The 19,279-nt window shown below is 38.0% G+C and overlaps 1 protein-coding gene across 1 annotated transcript in view; it reads right to left on the bottom strand.

Annotated features, from left to right (window-relative positions):
* Nucleotides 1-19,279, bottom strand: part of ME1 (malic enzyme 1) — a gene marked incomplete at its 5' end in the record, with an annotated part of 190,038 nt that overhangs the window by 66,976 nt on the left and 103,783 nt on the right. The window contains one exon of the mRNA XM_082307288.1: nt 13,967-14,070. Coding sequence (XP_082163414.1) covers nt 13,967-14,070 — 104 coding nt within the window. The remainder of the gene's footprint in view (nt 1-13,966; nt 14,071-19,279) is intronic.

The following is a 19,279-nucleotide window of genomic DNA, read 5'->3' as shown; positions in this document are numbered from 1 at the left end:
CCAGTAACCTTTTCAACTGCTTAAGTGCATATTAACTCTCAACCATCTGACCTCCTGCTCCCAAACACAGAGCAGAAAAACCTGTTTTAGCACCTAATTCTAAAACTAAAATATGTGGTGCAGATACTTGAGTCCTAAGAAACGCAGCCATTTCCTTGTCTTCTACTCTCAAGGTTTCTCTATAACATGCTTTTATACCAATAGCTGCAATTACAAACTCCGCTATTCTGGTATTTTGTAATACAGCAAAAGCCCAGAGAAGCTGAATGATGGCTACAACACATCCTGTGGAAGAAGAGGTTTTCCACCAATGCTCAATATTTGCAGAAGGCGCCTTGAGTTCAATGAGGGCGTATGGGGATTGACTCCAAGGAAAGTATGACAAGATTTTACAAAGTCACTGTAACAGGAATATTGTTGAATATAATTTCAGGACAAAGTATGGCAATTTCTTTCCTGTGGGGGAAAAAAAAAGGTCATCTCTTGGAAGCCTACATAAAAGCCAAACTAGGGTTTTTTGGAGACCTGGGGAAACTCAAAATTAAGCAATCCTCTCTTATATATGCTGTAATGTTGCTATTCTGCATGTACAAAATTTAGTGTGTCTCCATAATATTTAATGCATTTTTTTAAATAAAACAAGTAAGAAATGCTACAGCATATTTTGATACTGATCAAATCTACCTTTTAAATTTTCCCAATTTAAAGTTTGTGTTTAATATTAAGAAAAAAAAAATGAAATAATATTTAGCCCTACAAAAACCCTGTGATACTTATTAAATATGAAAATTGCATTCAGACCAAACGAACTTGGCCCCAAGTCTAAATCAAAGGCCTTAAGAATGCACCATTCACTGCAGCCCTGTGGCTGACTTCTATTAACAGTCCAATCCAGATTTCTTAATTTCTTGCCAGCACCTCTGCTGAAAAGGCAGGTCTTATTTAAAAAACATGTATCCTATACTCCCAGTGAATTAACAACAACAAAGCCACGTAGCCTGCCTCTTCCCACCTCCGCCTCAGTCTTCTTTTCTGTGCCAAAGACCAGCATCAAAGCATACCTGCCCATAGAGCTCAAAGGAGAAGGCACCTGGGACAAAAGCAAAGCGGTGCCAGTTCTTATGTCCAGAGACCAACGAACAGGAGCTGCCTGCTCAGACGGTGGTGTCTGCTAATGCAATCGAACAGCACAGCTGCAAGTAACTTGATTAATTCAGATAGAAAGCTTGTTGCAAATGCACAGCGGATGCTATACGCTACGATTCCCTCATCAGTTTTATTTTGGATTTTTGGCAAACAAGTCACTCAAATGTCTTTAGGATAGGGGCCTGCAGCATTTGAAGATGGTGCTGCAACCAGATAAGGATATTTTGCAACTGAATCTGACATCAAGATCATATCTAGTATCCCTCATGTATACTATCCAAAAATGGCCATCATGCGACAACCAGCATATGCTGGCATTTTAGCTAAGAGCAACAGATGAGCAGCTGGTTCCCATTTTGAAATCTGATTTGGAAAATATACCAAACCAGCTGCACCCAGCTCTCTTATCCTGAAAGTACTGTTCTTTAAAAATATTTTCCATATATAATTTACAGCTTCTATACTTTTCTGGCAAAGAAAAGAAAACAAACCCTAACACTGTGTAGTCTGGTTTAAACTGAAGAATCGCTTTTTTAGTACAAATTTAGAATCGTTAACAAATTTAATAGAGCACTTCTTTGTAACTGTTATGACATTCTTAAATCAGCTGGTATAAATGTGAAGGATCAATGATTTAACTAGCTTTTTTTTCCAGTATAAATTCAGTAGAATCACTGCAGTCCCACAGCTGAAGAAATGTAGTATTCCAGAAGTCAAACACATGCTCAGATCATAATCAATTTTTCAGAAAAGATTAATCAAAGCCTTTTTAATAAAAACTTGATACTGTAAAAAGATCTCTAAATGTCTGGACCATTATGCCCGGCCACAGAAATGGACTCCATAGGTTTTCAGATGACTCCAGGGCTGACAAATGCAAAACCTCTAACAAGACAGGCTTTCCATTCTGCATCTACTGAAAGAAGCTAAAAAAAAAAAAAATTTTTTTAAAAATAATAAATTGTAATGGTGCAAGACCAAAGTATATGTAAGCGAGTGGACTTAAATATTATTGCTAAATTTGAAGATTCTCATAGTTCATTAAAGCATGTGAGATACGAGATTACTGTGAGAATTGTAGTATTTCCGAGACTTGCACCACAAGTGTTTTCTATCCTTAAGTATGGAACCACAAACCCAGATGATATCTAGGCAAAAAAATAAGCTGGTTAAACATTTACAAAGCTTGTACAGAACCTAAAATTAATACAATGTAAGTTTAATTATATGTGGCAATTAATGGCTTATTAAAAGAGCATTATTTTTTCCTGCATTTTTTCTCAATATGCTTTCAGATTTGCAGACTCTTCTGATATTAATAACTATCATGACAACATTTCAGTTTATCTAACAGACACAAATAAGCTTGCTCCTATTCATATGTTTTGTAAAAGGAAAAATAACTCCTGTGTATGTTTTCTAGATCAGAGCTCTATCCCGAGCAAAAGCAATGATTCCAAATATCTATTCCATTAAGGTCTTTTAAAAAAGGGAAAAAAAAAAAAAAAAAAAAAAAGAAGGAATTTACTTTTAGCAGTAAGAACTAATCACAAAGCAATTCTAATAAAATAAATTTTATACTATCATTTAACTAAATATTTGCAGAAATAATACCTTCTATGCTTCCAGAAAGAATGCTTAACTTTTTCTAGCAGCATTTAACTCCATTTTTATTAAAATCTGCATAGCTCATTTTCAGCAAACCCTGCCAGCAATCTCTTTCCAGTAGCCATTTAGGCTTGCTACAGACCAGCAAGTAGATGAATGATTAACTTTGATGGTAAAATCCACCAAATTCTGAAATAAAGTTAGCCAATTAAGTGATACTTCTCTTGCTGTTTCCAAAGTATAATGTTTGAACCAGATAACTTTCTGGTTTTGTACTAAGCTAAATCCCATTTTTAGAAGGAGAAATATCAAAGTAACGCTGTGCCGGAGATAAAACTGTAAAGAATTTCCCTCTGCAAGAGCCAATGTAGGGAGAGCAGTAGGAATTCTTCCCCCTAATTATTAGCAAGATGTAAAAGAGTAAGGGATTAGGAGAAAAAGATCTTTGCATCACTGAAACCCCAGTCTATTTTTCAAAACGTGTTCCTTTTTTTTCTCATATACACCCCCAGTTATATATAGATGACCTATCAGATAACTATTATCTGCTTCTGGGGACACAATCAGCATCCTTTGGAACTCCAGAAATCCAGTTATTCAAATAAACTCACTTAAAAAATTGTAAAGAACTTTTGTAATTTTGTAATTAAATGAACACACTAACTAAACAGATTACATGATTTATTCAGACGTTGTTAGCACTGGCACCACCGTGGGCGTCAGTGAAGTGTCAGTTAACTGCACTTACATATGGTAGTGGGTCTAAAGTGTCATATTGCATTTTTCAGTCATTTCCAGGCTAATATTTTTTACAGGGGTGTATAAACACTAGTGATTGCTAATGCAGAAATAAGATGTGTATCTGGAATTTCCAAAAAGTGTCAAAAAAGAATACCAAATACTGTCTCCTTACCTCTAGATTAAATAAAAAGACAATGAATCAGTAAAATAAATCAATTGCACGATCTTGCAATTAAAAGCAGCAGTCTTTAGCTCCCTTCAATTAAGCAAACTCTCAGTATGCCTTATTGGCATGAAACTGGTATAGACAGACTGCAGGATTAGAAGGAGAGAGGCAGTTCTAAGCATTCAAAACTAATCAAGTGCAAAATCTGCATGCAACCTCTAATTTTATCAAAACTATATCCATATGAGAAGTTGGTCAGGGATAGCTGTATAGGCAGAAGGCTATCCCAAAGGATATTTAGGGTTCTCCTCTATTTGTTATAGTCTTCCTGTGCAACACTACGAAGGTCACTCAGAGACAGTGTCTGAAAGCCTTCAAGCACCTAGAGATACAGATAGACGTTGCAGGTTGATACAGATGCTGAAACATAGGAACCTAGTGCCATCCGAGACACTCCAGGGTATCTACAGCATCCGCACAGTGCTGGCAGGTATGATTGAGAATGTGTGGGACAACTAAGGTACCTGGACCAGCAGCTGGAGGCCAGATAGGGTATGACACTGGACCCCTATGTTTAGGCAACTGGATTGTGCCCAAGAGGACATCTAAATCCAATTTTGTCATATAATGCTCTAGTTCTCGTGTATAAAAGGGAAAAATTTTACTCTGCAACAGCTTTAAGGACTATAAAGAGGCCAGACTGATGGAGAATGCAGTAATAGACATTTGATATGTTTACTATACTGAAAGGACACAGAAGAAGTCTGTAAGTAGGATGTTCTTGACACAGAAGATACTTCATTTACAGTACTCAATATTATTTTTAAACAGATCATACTTACTGACACTGACAATGTGTACAACTCTGGAATTCAGTTCTGACATGCTTCCTGAACCTCGTCCGAAACCGCCGGCAGACAGTTCATATCACAAGGTCTGCACAGCTGAAAGACTAATATGGCCATAATCTCAGGATAAGGTAAAATACTTCCATTTTACAAGTCAGCATTTAAATCCACAGTTAAGCACCAAAAGAGAAGTATCCTGATTTTCGGAAGTGCCATATGTCCACACTTCAGTAGGCTATATTGCTACGTAAGGACGTATGGATTACTACTGCAGGTTCTAGGATGGACAGGGAAGCCACTGAAGTTTCCATTGCAATTTCCAAAGAAGACTGTACAAAAACTCGTTTGTGAGCCCTAGATCCTAGCAAGTGCTCTGTCTTACAACAATCTCGGTGACCATGGATAATTAGATTCTAGGAATACTGTGGTTTGTCTAATCTAGGAGTTGTTTGTCTAATGTCACTATCGATTTTTAATACAGTGATGACAATGCTTACAAGAAAAAACTTTTGATACTCAGGTATGAAAAGACCTAAAATAATTCAGTTCTAGGATATCCACTGAAGATCCATGGCAATGTATCTATTCTCTCATGCTGGATTTTGTTAAAAAAGGGTATAACTATGGTGAAACACGGTATAAAAATACAGTTATACAGCAATTCGCAAGTGTCTGACATACCAAACAGTGAGCCAAGACAGTAAGGTAACAAATGCAGCTTAGACTGAAATAAATATTTGATATGAGCATATATCCACTATACATTAGTAATGTAATCGAGTGATTACACAAACACCACAGTAGCATCCGAAATCTAAAAGCATACCATATGAAACACATGAGATGTTCATACTATCATCTGTTTTCATGAGCCTCAGGACAGAAATGGGTGAGGGAAAGGCCTGTGCTGAGTTGGGGCTGCCCATGTCTTGGGGACAGAATAAGTTCCTCTCAGTGTCACCTCCTGCTGCAGACACTACCATGGGATGAAGTGCCACGGGGACATGTCCATGACACCCAAGGACATTGCACCCTGCCCCAGATCAGTATAGCTGGGATGCAAGATGTTAGTAAAAAAGGTCCTCGTCTCCAGTTACAGCTCCCTAACCCACGCTAAAAGGTTTAAAAAATAGTGGATAACATATTGATATCAAAACATTTAGTGTTACAATACTTTTTTTCCTCCCTTTTGTATCATCTGAATCTTTTAGCGTCACTGATGTTGCCCACCATTAATGTCAACAGCAGGTCATGATTATGGTTATTTCTCGAGCACAGATGCAGGTTTACTCAGTAAATCAGCAAAGGAACTGAGAAGGTATGACAGACACTCTATTGGGAACAAACTAAGACAGTCTTTCTGGCAGAGCCTGTGGTGGCCTGTTACTTTTCCAGGTACAAGTGATAAGGGATCAATTTAAAATAACTAAGAACAATGTATATTTCTATTCTCTGTGTAAGTTCTAAGCAAAAAAAATAGAAAGAAGGTAATTGCCTAGATTAGATAAAAATTGTATTTTCAAAATTATGCCTGCTGATTTACAGTTTTCCAGCATTTCTGTTCAGAATCAGGGCCAAATGAACCGAGATTCTGATGCAATTCCTTAAAGCATTTAATCTGCCAGTCACCTCTAAGAACTTTCTTCTACCACACTCATACACTTCTTCCAAATTGTCTGTCAGGTGTATGAATTATTACATTTTTAGCTTTCAGTCAAATAATTTAACAGACTGATGTGCTAATAACTGAAAATAAAAAATCTGTTTTATTGCTAAATCAGCCAGTGGCAAAACAAGTTAGTAACATCCAAATGATGAATAGGTTATGTCAGTGATATTTACTAATGGCTTATTATTTGGTTATAAACAAATATATATATATATGGTTATAAACAAATATATATATGGTTATAAACCAACAATGTTTATAATCCATAGGAGACATAAAACAAGGGCATTACTCTTATGAGATGTTACACAATTGCATTGCTCTGGACAACAACTGACGCTGGGGTGGTGGTCCCACCAAACTCATGGGGAAGCTCTTAGGCATTCTGGATCTGGTCAAGTCACGCACCCTCCTGAGCAGTGGATCAGTTGTGCTTAACTAAAACACAGTGGCCTCACCAGTCCCTGGGTCTGCAGCAACGACTCCGCTACATCCCCTATACCCTCTTCAATATTTTGTGTTCCGTAGTTTGCATTGTATCTGATAAACGCTGTTTCCTTTAAAAGGAGAACTGATCTAGGCCCTGACATCAGTGTTTTGCATTACAGAAACTGCACTGCCTGAAACATCTTCCTATCATGAAGCACAATGGAGAAAAATATCTGCAGTCTCAGGAGTCTGGGCAGGATTGCAATATCCAAATTTCCTTCTTGCCCCTGTGGCAGTAACAAGCAGATTTAATTCTAAAAGTTGTACTCAAGCAGGAGATCAGGAAATTCAGACTACCAACTGTTTGATCTATGTCATCTACCCAGGGTGGTCAACAAGCCACATGTTAAGGACTTCTTGTAACTGGCACATATGCCTCAGAGGGTGCAGAGAAAGGAGAGATGTAAGTCTTTGCTAGGTGGGAGATGACCATGGCTCTCGGTGGGTCCAGGCCCCCTCATGCAGGGCAGGATTGGTTTGGCCAGGGTCGGACACCTAGGTCAGTCCAGGAGGACACCATTGACTCTGGCCTCAGCTGTACCTGCTGCCTTCTGCCCTCCTGCAGCAGGGCTTTATTTTACCAGCAAATTTCAGGCTACCAAAGTCCCGCTGCTGTTGGTGTCCTGCAGCCCCAGCCTGCGAGCTGCAGCAGAGGCATGCACGGGCTGATCCGCTGCCGCAGATCAGGAATCTCAGGTGGGAGCAGGTGCAGTTCGGGTGGGACACTCTGAGTAAAGCAAGGTAGCATCGCTGTCTGGCAGGGGTAAAGGACCAGGGAGAGTTGAAGCACTGAGGTACCCAATCCCACTAGCCAGACTGACAGTGAATAAAAGCTTTCCTGAGAGCTGAAATCTAGGCAGAAGTAATTCTTGACTTGTAACGGGAGAGAGACAGAGATGGGATAAGAGGGACAGATATCTTATTACATTCTCATGTGAACTGTAGCCAAAAATTTGATATTTTACTTTACTAGAGTTTCCAACGGAAAAAAAATAAATTAAGAAACTGCTGCTTCCTATGGCCTGGAAAACTACTATACTTCTGTAACAACAATATAAACCTTGTTAAAATATTACACTCGTACAAATTATTCAAATAAATGAATGTTCACTCCATTTACAATACAGTTGCACCAGCTAACTTCTGTTGAGAATCCTGCCCGCCATTTGCTGGAGCTATAAAAGAGGAAGGAAAGTAACTGAGATTACCCAGGCCTTTTCCATTTGAAAAATCCATTCTTAAAATAGTTTGGAGAAGAAAAGCCTGAGAACAGCGTGTTCTTCACTTGTTGGGTTTTGAATGCCTGCAGCAAGTCTAGGACATAGCTAAGCATTATTAGAACATGGATACATCCAATTCTGAGCTCCAGAATAATTTTTGGTACAAGAGGCATATTAAAAATACTAAAAACATTCCCCCACTCTCTCTATCTTGTCCCACAAAAACAAAACAATAGCCTTCCCCTTCTGTACTGTGTTTGAGGATCTCATTACTTTTTGTTTTCTTTAAGGGATGAATGAGGTTTTATTTCTTCAAGGCTCCTCTGCTGATCTTTGCTAAGAATTTGTCTAAGGTCTCACATTACAAACAATAATAGGACTCTTTCTACAAATAAACTTGATGTGATTAGTGTCTGTCTGTCCTGTTATGATTTTGCTTCACTGACAGATTCACTTTTCCTTATGCCACTTACTGTGTCTGAAAAGTTCGTAAAGCATATTATTTGTAACATTTCCAGCAAACAGATATAATTTAACCACCAAATGAACCAGCAGGAAATGGAAGAAGAGGAGTACAAGGCACCAAATAACAAAAAGAAAGATTGCTTCCCTACGTTCTCCTTTCTGTGATATATTGTTTATAAGGATATTTATACAGGGGGTGAATTAATTAACCTGCTCCACCTTACCTAACAGAATATACAGAAGTAAATGCCTTCTACCCAGTCTTCTTTCCTCCATCTCAGAGTCCCCTGGATTTGGCAACTGAAGGAGAAGCAAATGTGCACACAAGCATTCCATTTCAAAAAACATACTACAGCTAGGTTACTCCTCTTCTTCCCTTACATAGGCAGGCAAGGACTATTCCAAGCAGGATACCCCACTAAGCACCATGGCCTGGGGAAAGGTTCAGGGTTCCTTAAAAAAATTCCTAGAGGTGGCATCATCTGTTGAGAATTTAAATGTTGCAAGTGATAATAGTTACAAGTCATCATGGTTAATCACAAAATTTGAAGATTTTCCTCAGGCAAACGATCACAGCTGTTTGAACTAGGATAAAAAAATAAACCCTGCTTATCAAACTCTCTGAGTTTTCTTCTTCCACAACATTCTCCACTATCCAAAGCAATAGTCCTTGTTTTAAAACCACAATGTTTTTCAGTTTGAGGGCCTTTTTTAATAGGCAAACAACCTAAGGATCCTCATGAATGGTTTTACCCTGTCAGTTCAAAAGCAAAGTCCACCTGGGAGTCTAGGTGGGCAAGGGGGCCTGAGCCCTAGGACCAAGCAGTTCCAGGAAGAACACAAACTCATCAATGACTGGAAATGAACCTCAGATGTAACCACAGGAAGGAACTAAGGGTAGGTTCAAAGAGCAGTTGTAACTGTAGTCAAGGCAGCGTATGGACTTCTGACTAAGGACCCACCTTTCTCCTATCCTGCTGTCCACAGTGATCTTCACTAGGACGGTAACGTTCACTGAATGGTGGAAGGAGCAGGTAGTCATAGAGTTGAAAAATTGCCTCAAAGGGCCTAAGTCCCACTGAGGGACAAAATCTCTAAACAGAAAGATCTTCACCAAGTCTGCCATAGGAGGGAGTTGTTGCAGCAGTATTTCTTCCTGCACACTTTCTGGCAGCCACTTTAACTTGTACAATATGGGAATGTACAAGCACGATACAAGTCTTGGTCTTGCACCACTACAGTGCAGAACAGGACAGAGGCACCAATGTTGTTCTACTCACAATCTGTACTTGAACATACTGTCAGAACCATTGTGTGGTCCAGCCACGTCCTAATGATGCACAGCTGTAAACACCTTTTATGTTGACTTCTTGCCAGTACGTTCTCTTGTGAAAAGGGCTGTTTGAATTAAGTTATTCACAAATTGAATTATATTCTAATGTAATCTACTAAATGAAAACATCTATTAAAATATTTGTGTATTTTTATTTTGTGGATATATTACTTTTACAGTTGTTCTCAAAGTTAGATAAACCATACTTACCATGAAACACTGTTTTAAAGTAACACATGATGTGAAATGAAACCCTGGTACCATCTGTGAATAATGTAATCAGGCAAATGAGGAATAATGACTACATCATGGTAATTTAGGACAGAACATACTGAATTACAATTGTCAGCAGCTTGGTTTATAGCTCACAAACTTGAGAAAAGCACAGCATATAAAAAGAGCAGGGAAGGATTTAATTAAAATATGATTACAGAAGAGAACATAAATGACACATGATACTACTTTTCAAGGGTCCGCCACTATTATTTGCATCTTGAAGTGAAACTGAAAACTCACCATCACACACGCACAGAAAGATAACTTCAGTGATATAGTGTTGCTTTTACGCATCACAAATCCACAAGGTTTATTTTACAATAGAACAATAATTCGGCCCAACTCTTTGGGGTTGTGGTAGGTGGGCAAGGAAATAACCTACGGGAATTACACCAGGTTCTTTCCATTTTCTAAAAGTTTCCTATCTGTTCACAGACCAGAGGTGCAAGTTAGTATTGTCCCTCCCCAGTGTACAGTGCCTTCCATTGGGGATGGTCTGCAGCAGAAAGCAAGCTGGTAGGATGCTGTTGTTCCCTACTCAGGCATTTTTTGGAGGTGTTCAAGGTGGAGTTATCTTTACCAGATTTGTGAAATTGAAGTGTCCTTCAAAATAAGGAAAAAAATTCCAGACCCTTTAAATCTACTTATTGCATCAGACAAGGAAATTCAAGTCCTTGTTATTAAAAAGGTGCTTTTTTCTCTCTCCCTTCATTTCTTGTTCCATCTCCATTCTACATATTTTCCCCTCAAGCGTTTCCATAATCCCTTCACTGTTGTACGTGAATACCTCTTGGCCATTGATATATTTCTCTTTGCATCATCGCAGGCAAGCAGGGAAGAAATAGGAACTGGAATAAAAAGATAGAGTCATTTCCTCTGGTTACGCAGGAAGCCTTGGTGGATCGATCCCCGCTACCAGAGTCTTGTTTAGCAATCCCTCCTCTCAGAGTTTCCTCTGTAAACATAGATATTTAAGAACAACTTGTCATTTGGAAAAATTTACTTCTCTGTATAAAATGTTTTATGACCCATTTCTCCATAGGGCAGAAACTTCACAAACGTTTCTGAATTCCAGTTTGATTTACGTTCTTCAGTGATGAAGATAACTGTCTACTTTTTCTCATGTTATAAAACATTCCTTCCATTTAGAATATTCGTGTTCCCCTAAATTACAGCACCGACACAAAAGCAAGAAACACCTGGTAATGTCTAGAGAAATTATAGCACCTGCCCTCAGAGAGGGCAGCTGCTGGCACTGGTAATAAATAAATAAACAGATAAATGCATACATACCTAAATAAATAAAAGCTTTTCACTGGATTTATGTCAACAGAAATCCAGATACTTTCCATATGCTTCTGCCTTCCCACATCTGGGAAAAATCACATTGTACTAGTTCCATTCTGCCATGATACCACACTGGATACTGCACCAAAATCTTTTAGTAATGGATGGTTTAAGTTGTGGGGTTTTTTTTAAATCCTGACTCTTTCATAAATAATTTTGTTTCATAAGAAGAACTTTTTGGCAGTGAATAGCAGTGCAGGCTGAGAAAAGGAAAGTATTGCAGTTGATAAAATTATACCTTCATATGACACATTTTTTTATAAAGCATTTTCTTTATTATGCAGCATGACATTCACTGTATAAAGGTGATGTTTCAACATGAAATACTGTAAATGATGCTGCATCAGCTTATAAAAATTGAGATTTTTCAAAATTTAACAATCAAACAAGATGATGCGCATGTCTAGGAAGGTTCCCTGGAAGCCAATGAGAACCTGTACAAAGTGCACTGCCCTGTACAGCTGCCTACTCCTGCTTCTTCCCAGGCAGTCCTGCTAAAACCGAGCTCTCACTTCTATTAGCATTTGGCTTCTCTGCAGAATTATGAAGGTGAAAAAAAGTCTAAAATAGGTATTTAATATAGTTTTCCAACTTGAAAATATTTGTCATTACTTTAAAAATCTGTCTTTAAATTTGGCTTATTAAAAATACATGACAGCCTTGTGCTTTACGATCTTCATGGTTATGTATGTCTTGGAGACGAATACTCCATGGTACTGAGAGCACGGCAACAGGCTTCCCCAGAACTTCACCCAGTCTCAGGATTCATTAGGCAATGATAAATAAGAAAACCTCTTCTGGAGTACCATGGCAATAACTAACAATAAATATGACTAACTTAAATGTAACAGACCAAACATGCATCTAACATTAGCGAAGCAAATCTCCCTCTGTGAAACAGCCAGCAGAAGGCCAAGAAAAGTGAAAAGAGGAAAAACACAAGAGAAACTTTCACAAGGAAAAGATAACCAGCATTTAACCAAACTATACTATTACCTAGATCACCACAATGGCTGGCAAGGGAAAGTAATACACAATAAAGCAAATAATGACCTGCACCTTTAACAGTCAGACCCAAGTGCAGAGTCTGCCAGCAGCACGCTAAACACAAATTTGAATTTAGGAACGTATGAAATTATTGAGCAAATGGGCTTGATTTTGACTTAACTACACCACTTTTCCCTTTATCTTAGCAAATGAGTATCATAATCAATATAGATGTCACACTACAGCCAAAACAATTCACAAGTAAACCACAGAAAGTTTGAATTATAATTTGTAAGTGCCCCACTTTAAACATGAAATAAATGACACCATTGTAGACCACGACAGATTTAGCTGAGAACGAAGTGATCTTTCAGAAGGTCAAGCAAACACAAATTGCTCAAAATTGCTCAAAATTATAGCGTTTTAAAGATGTTCAAGTAAAAAGAGCATGTCAACCAGACCTTCAAACATTATTGAGATAATCTTCTGCTTGACTCTGATGATTTCCTTCAGTATGAAGAGCTATGCTTCACTTTAAAGAAAGGGTGAGCTAGGGAATGCATTAAATTAGAAATTCTCAAAACATGGTCCACAGAGCAATTTCTAATACCTGAACCTTCAATTAGGAAGGTGAAAACACATTAATTTTATCTGAAAGGGAATACTCAGAAGAGGAGCAAACACATTACAGGGTAGAGCCAAACCAGCAACTTTCCATAGCAAGGTTATGAACAAGGGAGTGTCAGCCAACTGGGAGTGATGGGGAAGAGTACAGTAATACATGAAGGAATATGTGCTTCAAGCATGGAAATTAATACTACCTGTTTGCCCAAGTTTCTTTTGCACAGGAACCAGGGCAGGAAGAACAGATTGTGCACGTCCAGGAACGGTCCCAACATGGAGTCAAAACGCAGATGGGGCACAAGCCAAGACTGAGGAGCTGGAAAGTATTTCCAGGTCCCACAGCTCTGCCACAGCTTTAGGATGCAGATGCAGAAAACACGTTCTGCTAAGGATCCTGGCACTTGGGCTATTTTAGGTATACACATTGAATGCAGGGCTAGAACTCCAAATATTTTAACAAACAAGGAAAATATGAGAAAATGTATTATTTGACATGCGAGAAGGACTATTTTATGCATCATGGTCTAATAATAAATTTAACTACTTTCTGTATAGGAAAAAAGAAGCAAGAGAAAGAGCTGACTTGGTATAGGTCCATACCATGACATTTAAAACCAAAACATTGAAAGCTTATTCCTGTTGTGGTTTTGGTGGGGGCAGAGGCAGGGCTTGCCAAGTATGATAGCTTCTTTCAGGCTGCTGACATCTCCCATATGAAATCACAGAGAGCACAAAATCACGTAGGCACAGCGTTAGGCACAGAAAATTATTAGGCAAATACCTAACAATCCATATCTTGAAAAAGAAGCTTGAAAAACTAGTTCACTCATCTCAAGACAGGTTTTACAACTCATGCAGTAAATTCATAAAACTGCAATATTAAAGGCAAGTAGTTCAGGCAGTGATAAGCTTATAAAATACTATGCTCAAAAATAAAAATGATCAGGAACCTAACAACTTTGCTTTCCTTTCATAAGCTACTGAACTTTATTTCTCCCAAGATTCGCAGTGGAATTCACCAATGAATAGCACAGATATATCACATACCTTGAAGTCACAGCTTCCATGAATTCATCAAGAAGATCATCATAGGCTTGACCTCTGATTCTCTTGTGTCTCAGCCCAATATACAAAGGATCTTTCAGCAACGCCTGTTAAAAAAAAAAAATGTTTGAACTATTACATGAGCAAGTTACACTAGTATACTCTAAGTTAATAAGAAGGGGACAACAATACAGTGTTTGAGGATTAACCCAAGCATATGAAGTACATATCCGTTTATCCACCTCTATATAAAGACTGAAGAAACACAACAAAGAGATTAAAGAAACACCCTTTTGTATCAAGGAAAAGGGATACCCTAGTCTCAAAGGAAGTGTATTGTTTCCAAGTTAAAAAGTAAAAGTTTATTCTGGGAAGTCAGGTTTCAAAAGTACCTTTTAAAGCTTTAGTTCATACTTTTCTTTGTCCTTTACATCCTGACAGTGCTCTGACATTTTAGAAAAGCCGTTTTCTTTACTTTTATCATCATGTTTCACAAATCTCTTCCAGAATCCATCATTTCAACTGTGCTGATGAGCTGACATTCAGAAAATGTGCTGCTTTCTAAAATTCAAAATGCCAAAACATAACCAAGCCTTTGACCTTTTCCTTCCAAGCTACTAGAAGGTCTTGTTTTGGTCTGATGTATTTCCAAATTATAACTTACAAATTACTAAATGTGTTCAAAGTGTTTTGCAATCACTTTTGACAATTCATTCCAGCTACAGCAATTCTCCAGTCTCAACACTTCCACTGGCTCTCCCAGGAACTCTCAGAACTCTCATATAAAGACACTCTTTGCTATTATTTTTCACAGGCGTCAAAAATGAATAAGCTTATTCCTCTGTTATATCTACTGTGCAATCCTCCCACACATGCCCAAACAGCTTGCAGAATCGATCAGCAGCTTGACTAAACATTTTTCACCCCAAAACAATTTGAAAAACCAACACAGCTCCAGAAACTTGTACACCAGCTTCAATTAAGAAAACATCATAAAGGAAAATACAGACCACCTCTCCGTCCAGGAGAGAGCATTCAATATACAACACGAAGTAACGAGGCTGGAAAGCTTTCTCAGCCTGCATCAGGCTGGGATCGGAAATCTGATTTCTGTATTTTAGAAAAATGCCTATATTCCCTTCACAGCTTTTCTATGTTGTAGAACTGAAAAATTCTTTGGGTAACAAGCCCCAGTTGGAGACTGATTTAAATCAGTAAGAAACTTAAAACCTTTGGTGGTATTCTGCCTCCCCTGGGAGTATCCTGATGCAGACCTACATATAGGGGCATTTGTCTCTCCCTCACTTTTCTCTCCACTTCCATATAAAACTAAAGATATAAGATTGGAAAGTTTAAAAAAATCAGTACAAAAATTCAGCAGGATTAAAAGCTGATTTTTCTAAAATTCTTGCTAAATTCATCATCCTTTCAAAACAAACTATTTCTAATACGTTACTTACAGACTTTCAGAAGTTGTTAGTACAACTGTTTGAATCAGAGAACAAATAAAGCTCAAAATTAAAATTACTTCGTAAATGGAAGTGAAGTCATTTCATTGTAAGCATTTTATTTGTTCCCTTCACCAGTTCCATGTAGTGTTCATGTTTAAGTAGCATATTCTTTGGCTGAAATAATTTTACCTGTGTATTAACATTACTCTAAGTATTCTAGCAGCAAAATCAAAATCATAATTATGTACCTATTCCAGATACTGCTGGAAAAACTGGCAAGATCTTGATGTCAGGTACCTTTCTACTAATTTTCTCCTTTGTATGCTCTTCTTTTTTTATATATAATCATTTCCAATTTTGTAGTCAAGAACTATTTCTGGAATTATTTTTTCATATCCATTTTGAGTTTGCCTAGTTATTAAAATAACCTCAGGAAAATCTGACAAATCAAGGATAATTTTATTTCTCTGGGAGATAAATTCACAGGAGTTGCAAATGAACTGTTTAGCAATGTGAAATCTTAAGACAAGTTTGGAAACCCCGTGGGAGTTGCCTCGTGCTTCCCACCAGACTGAGCACACAAGGTTGGAAAGCAGAACTGCCGAGTGGCAGGAGCCTCTGTCAGGAGCATCGCGGTAAGACTCCGAAACAGCAATCCCATTTCTAAAATCCCATTGCCGCAGCTTTCCATGCCAGTTCTGCTACTCCATGTCCTTTGCAAGTATACCACATGCTCCACAGTCCAATTCAGCATAACTTACCCCTTATCCCCTTTCCAACTCCCATAACTCTTCTTCCTAAATTGATTTCCTCTTTTAACATACTTCCACAAGCTTTTTATTAAACAATGTCTGTTTTCTCATTTTGTAAAACAATGCTCAAAATGAAAAAAAAAAAAAAAAAAAAAATCTTTGGTCCCTTTATTTTTTAAATTCTGAAGACATGTTTCCAAAACACTTCACGGCCAGACTGAGTCATGCCAATTCCTTCAAGAAGCCAGCTTAAGTTGGGCAGTCATTCTGTGAAAGTTCAAGAGAAACAGGCGTTCACAGTTACGCTGTTTAAAAACTGCTAAGCAAGCCACGGGTCTGCCTTGAAACATAGGCTCTTATACTCCTTTTGCCACTTTTGCATCTTTCATGTCTGTAAGCATTTAAATCTATAGTCAAGGCTAAAACTCAGAACTCTGAAACAGCTCCATTTATAAGACCACTACATGAATTTATTCACATATCTTTGATGCCAAAATTTAATGTGTAATATTTTAAACAATTAATACAATGTTTCTGGGGTATGTTTAAACTTCCAGCCTGAGAAGTCTCGCAAGCAGAGACAATTAATTCAGCGACACATCTCTGATGAAAAGCTTGGCCAGCTATATACCCAGAGTTCAAAATTCCTTTACAGCTCAGTGCATTCTGCTTCACAAACGTTACAGTTCGACATGAAATAGCCCCAAAAAGTTCCTTTATAGTCCGGTTTGGAACAACGTATGAAGAAACCCGGGGCGGAGACAAAAGAATGAAACATTCAGCAAGTGAAAAGAACAGTGGTCACGTCTGAGCCCTGAGTGGCAAACCATTGTGGAGCGGCTCCCTTTCCAAAGGGCACTGAAGAATGAATAAGCTGCTTAAGCACATTATCCCCTTATTCAGGTCAACACCATGCAAACCGGGCCCGTTGTGGTTGTTTTTTTTTTTTTTTTTTTTTTTTTTTTTTAGAGGGTTCACACATCTTGAGAGATTAACATTTGCTATCGACTATTTCATGGCTTTCAAAACAGATTACCAAAAAGAAAGTTCCATCCTACAATCGAGTATGTCAAGCTGACATGATGATTAGGTACTTTTCCTCAATGACTTGGGTTTCTTTTGTTCCCCAGCTTGTTGTCAAAGCTTAAACTTTGTTTTGTTCTTTTGGAAATCAAATCTCCTTCAAAACATAACTCTGCTTTTTTCAGGTTAGTAGGTTTGTTTGTTATGTATATTAAATGATACTGAAAAAGCTGATGCTGGTTTATTTTTAGACATCCTAAGGCTAAAAAAAAAGAAGTTCTAAATGATTCAGGTTTAGCAATGTGGTACATTCAAGTTTTAAAAGAAATAAGGTTTTACAAGAATAAGGGGCTTAATTGAGGTTCTGGTACTGGAAATATCATGTAGATCTACTTAGAATTAGCTGTGTAAAATAACAGAGAGTTCTTTGAAGCACCACCTGAGCATATTAAAACTGTAATGACCTTTGGAGTTTTAAGAAAAAGGCAAGCCGTTTATACCATCTTACTTGTGCACACTTATAGTAAAGAAATCAGCAAACCATCAAAGTTCAAGCAAGGCTTGAGCTGTGCACCTGGCTCTAATTTAGCTACAAAACCCAAACCAGCGAGAAACAGAAAATCACACACTTATGTATTTCATCAGTTGAGAACAAACATGCTGAAATGTCATCTATTCTCAAACTTGGCACAGAGACATTTCATTGGAACAGATATCTATTTTAGTGAACAGATTCACGGAAAATTGGAGGTGAAGAACTGCAAGACACTGAGCCTTTCCACTCACAAAGATGGCAGCAGAGAGTGTCCAGAACCTCTCAGTGCCACCTAGAAAGTGTTTGGTGTACGGTAATGCTTCAGAGCAGCAATTCCCCCCCATGCCATTAAAATGTCAAAACCATCCAGCCGTTCTACAATGGGAAATGATTTGCGTTAGAGCCACAGTTACAAAATTAAAGGAGAACTACATTTGTATGGGACACCAGAAGCTCTGGGACAAAGACATGCCACATGTCAGAAATGAAACACATTTCAGAGTATGACTGGTCTAACACAGCACACAGTTACCAAGAAAACCGGGGGAATGCTGCTGCTTTTTCAAGTGTTAATATTTTGTTATATTAATACACTGTAAATTCTTTCTGTAAACATATTCTTGTCTCAGTTTTCACAGGTTGGGGAAGGGCTGGTGAGCACAGGGGAATTTCTGTTCTCCAGGAAAGTCAGACATTTCTAATTTTTTTTTTTGGTTCCACAACATTGAAATTTCATTCGATGTGAAACTTTTTCCAATAAAAGAGTGAGCCAGTCAGAAACAACGTCAATGTTTTGGACTTAACTTCAGCTTCTATCAATACTAATTACCCAGTAATCAATCTGTGTTCATTTATATTTTTGGTTTGCAAGCACTAACATGCTGAATCACAATTTTCTGTCCTGCAAGAACTGCTTACAGCTGCAAAGTGTTTTTTATGGCATTAGGAAGAATGTATAAGATTTCAATTTATATTACACTAGGAAGCCTTTTTTTCTTTGAATAAGCTTGTTTTGAAGTCTGAAATACAGGATGATGCCTTTAAAATGTGTAACAGACTCTGTGTTTCCAAATGCTAACTGAATTTTGGATGTGCTGAATGCTGCAAGTAACGCTGACACTAATTGGGTTTGAGGGTGTAGAATACTTCGCAAAAAGAAGTTTCATAATCAGAGAGCTAAAGATTTTTTAAAAATGTTGTTTTCTTTGAACTACACTGGCCCCATGACATACTTACTAAGAAGATATCATAGCCCCTCCTATCTAAAGACTAGACCTTTGTCAACACATTTGCAAACTGCAAGGGGCCTCTTGTGCAAGAAAAAAGGGGCCTTATCCTCTGTTTCTCCCCAGAAGAAGGAGACCTCATCTTTGTGAGTCTCAGCTAGCACTTATCTGGACATCCCCAACAGACAGGTACTGGCATACAGTGCATCACCTCTCTTTGCACCTCAGTTTCCTCCAGGGGATCCCCCATAGGAGAGGATGTCACAAAAGATCCCAAAATAGGAGGCCAAAAATGAGTATCACGATGGGTCATTCTAGGTATAAATAAA

Source organism: Platalea leucorodia, assembly GCF_965183815.1.
Source record: "Platalea leucorodia genome assembly, chromosome: 3".
Classification (NCBI taxonomy): Eukaryota; Metazoa; Chordata; class Aves; order Pelecaniformes; family Threskiornithidae; genus Platalea; species Platalea leucorodia.
The sequence above is the reverse complement of the archived record's forward strand: the minus strand, read 5'-3'. Positions and strand labels throughout refer to the sequence as shown.